We start from the raw sequence: 2534 nt of genomic DNA, 5'->3' as shown, positions 1-2534 counted from the left end.
AGAAGCAGATTGTTGTCAAGAAGAGAGAGCAACAGCACACGCGTGTCAACATGGTTTTCGTCTAGATGACTTACACGTGTCCACATGGGCGTTTACCTCATTTTACAATTGAAAAATTGTGGAAGAAAAACATTAAAACAAGGGCAAGTTTTTATTTTTATTTTTTAACTACCGATATTTTTTATACTAAAAGGGTAGAAAGTAATCTGAAATCACAATGAACTAACAATAATATGATTTAAATTCTTCTTTGATAAGAATTGAACTTAAAATCATTCAATTACAAATGAAAATAAATACCACTAGACAGTGATTTATAGAATTTTCTGGCTTCTTCTTAATAGACTAGAGAAATATTAAAAATGTAAACAATGGCAAAAGACCTCTGGCTCTGCCAGTGGATAAATACACAGATATTGAAAAAGGAATAAAAGGAAAAGCCAAAAACTCAACGTAAAAGATGGCAGAAAGACTAACTTATTATATACCATCATCCAAAATTAAGAAAGCCAATCTAGCTCAAGATCATCAGTAACTCCGCACCATAGATTCACAAGAACCCCAGTTAACATCACTAGATGAGCCTCTCTCTTCCTCCTGCCATTGCCGATCGTCTATTATCTTCTCGAGCTCGCTTGGCTGGCAAGGAATGGTTAGGGCACCTTCATGATCAAAGCCATACTCCTCAGCTGCTTGCTCCAATAGCTTCAAGAAAGTTGGGTGTGTCAAGTAACTCAATGACACCACAAATCTCTTTGGTTCGTCTCCATCCACCGCAATCACGGCAAAGTGACCCTCCATAACATCGTCGGGCACATTCGTCGAGTTAGCATCGGAATAATTTGACGGTTTTGATCTTCCCAAAGATAGGCTTCTTTGTAGCTTTTCTACTACAATTTTGAGCTTCACAATGCTCTTATTCTTCTTGCAAGTGCTTGTAGTTCTGGACTTAGCCATTTTTGTGCTTATAACAATTTCTTTTGGTTTATATGTTGGATTGATGGTATATTTGGTACGTTGGCTCACTTTGTTATATATAGGGTTAGAAGGATAAGATTGTACAGTTACTATGTACAATATGTGACATAGCAAGGAGTTAGAAAACCGACAAGTTGTTGCTGACTCGGTGGAGTTCAATCTGGGGGAGACCGTCCCATGTGAGTGTGGGTGACTTGTAGCTTCCAACTTATTACCATGAGACGTCCCTTTTCAATTGTCATGTCAGCCTCTTCCTTACCAAAATCATTAAACGGCACTTCTACTCTAGTGTACTACCACTCATCTTTTTCCATGCCTTCCTGACTTTCTACTTATACATCTCCTTAAGAATTTTAGCTGTTGTTTTATGGTTTTGTGAGAGGCATAGCGTAATGCTTTACGGGGAAGAATGTGGGTGGTTCCACTGAATCAACTCTACATCTTAATTACCTCATGTTTGACAAAACATTTTTTTTTGGGGATGTGGAGTGTGTTGTTCCACGGTGGAAAATTAAGTGACTTTGCATGTGTTTAGTTACTCTCTATATAGTCAATTAGTTTCGGGATGGGACCTCAACTTCCTTAATGGTTGAGTGTTGTTTCACGTCGAAAAGTCAAAAGAATTCACATGATCTTATAAGGAATTGACTACTTCCCCACTATAAAGGGAATGGTTTTTACAAATGGATTAGAGACGATATACTAGCTCACTAGATTTCACGTTTGTTAATGAGATAATGGAGGCTACCTTTGAAATTTTTTGTCCAAGTTGAAGTTAGAAGATGGTTAGTAGTGATGAAGGAAACTAATCTTTAGCAATAACTAATACATCTAATTTCTTCAACGTGGACAAAATTTGAAAGATTGCCCTCATTTCTTACTTTAACATATGAATTTGGAAGTTAATATATGATATATCCAATCCAATCAATTCTAGCAGTCAGGATCGTGATCTACAATACTGTTCAGGTAGGTCATTTGCTCCTTATGTATTTTGATTAATGCATGACACATATGATCTTTCACTTTCCTTGCATAAAATGATAGCATCTCTGCAGATCCATGAAGGACCTGGAGGCCATACGCGTGCTTATAACGAAGCACATGGAGTACCCAGATTTTGGCACGGATTCAGCTTCCATCACACAAATTTTTTGACGTGTGAAATGCGTGTCGATATACTTTGTATTGCATTAAACCTTGGTTCTGTGGTTCTTGTGAATCTCTTCATGCATGCATGCATTCCACCAGTTCCTCGTGTATATTAAGTAAATGTTTTCTTTTCAACGTGCAGAAGTTTTTCCATGTCCATGAAGGGCATCCTCGATCAGTTAACAGTTCAGGATTTGGCTTTTATGAGGAAGCATTTCTTATTTTCTGACTCTTATGATCTCTGTGGTGGATTCATAGAATGGAAAGGCAACTTGTCAGCCTTTGATTGTTCTAACACTGTTTTTTCATGTTGTTTTATAGTGTCAAAATATCGTTTCTTTTAAAGTTTTAATTGATACTTTCTCAACTTGGTTTTCCCACATAGTTTTTGTTTCCGTTTTTTC

General features: G+C 37.0%; 1 protein-coding gene across 1 annotated transcript; it reads right to left on the bottom strand.

Moving 5' to 3' along the window:
- Window positions 1–528: 528 nt before the first annotated feature.
- Window positions 529–957, bottom strand: LOC137714331 (auxin-responsive protein SAUR50-like). Its single transcript, XM_068453571.1, has one exon. The coding sequence runs from the start codon at window positions 955–957 to the stop codon at window positions 529–531; it is 429 nt and encodes a 142-aa protein (XP_068309672.1).
- Between the last annotated feature and the right edge of the window lie 1577 nt (window positions 958–2534).

The sequence above is a fragment of the Pyrus communis genome, chromosome 14 (genome assembly GCF_963583255.1).
Source record: "Pyrus communis chromosome 14, drPyrComm1.1, whole genome shotgun sequence".
NCBI classification, from domain to species: domain Eukaryota; kingdom Viridiplantae; phylum Streptophyta; class Magnoliopsida; order Rosales; family Rosaceae; genus Pyrus; species Pyrus communis.
The sequence above is the reverse complement of the archived record's forward strand: the minus strand, read 5'-3'. Positions and strand labels throughout refer to the sequence as shown.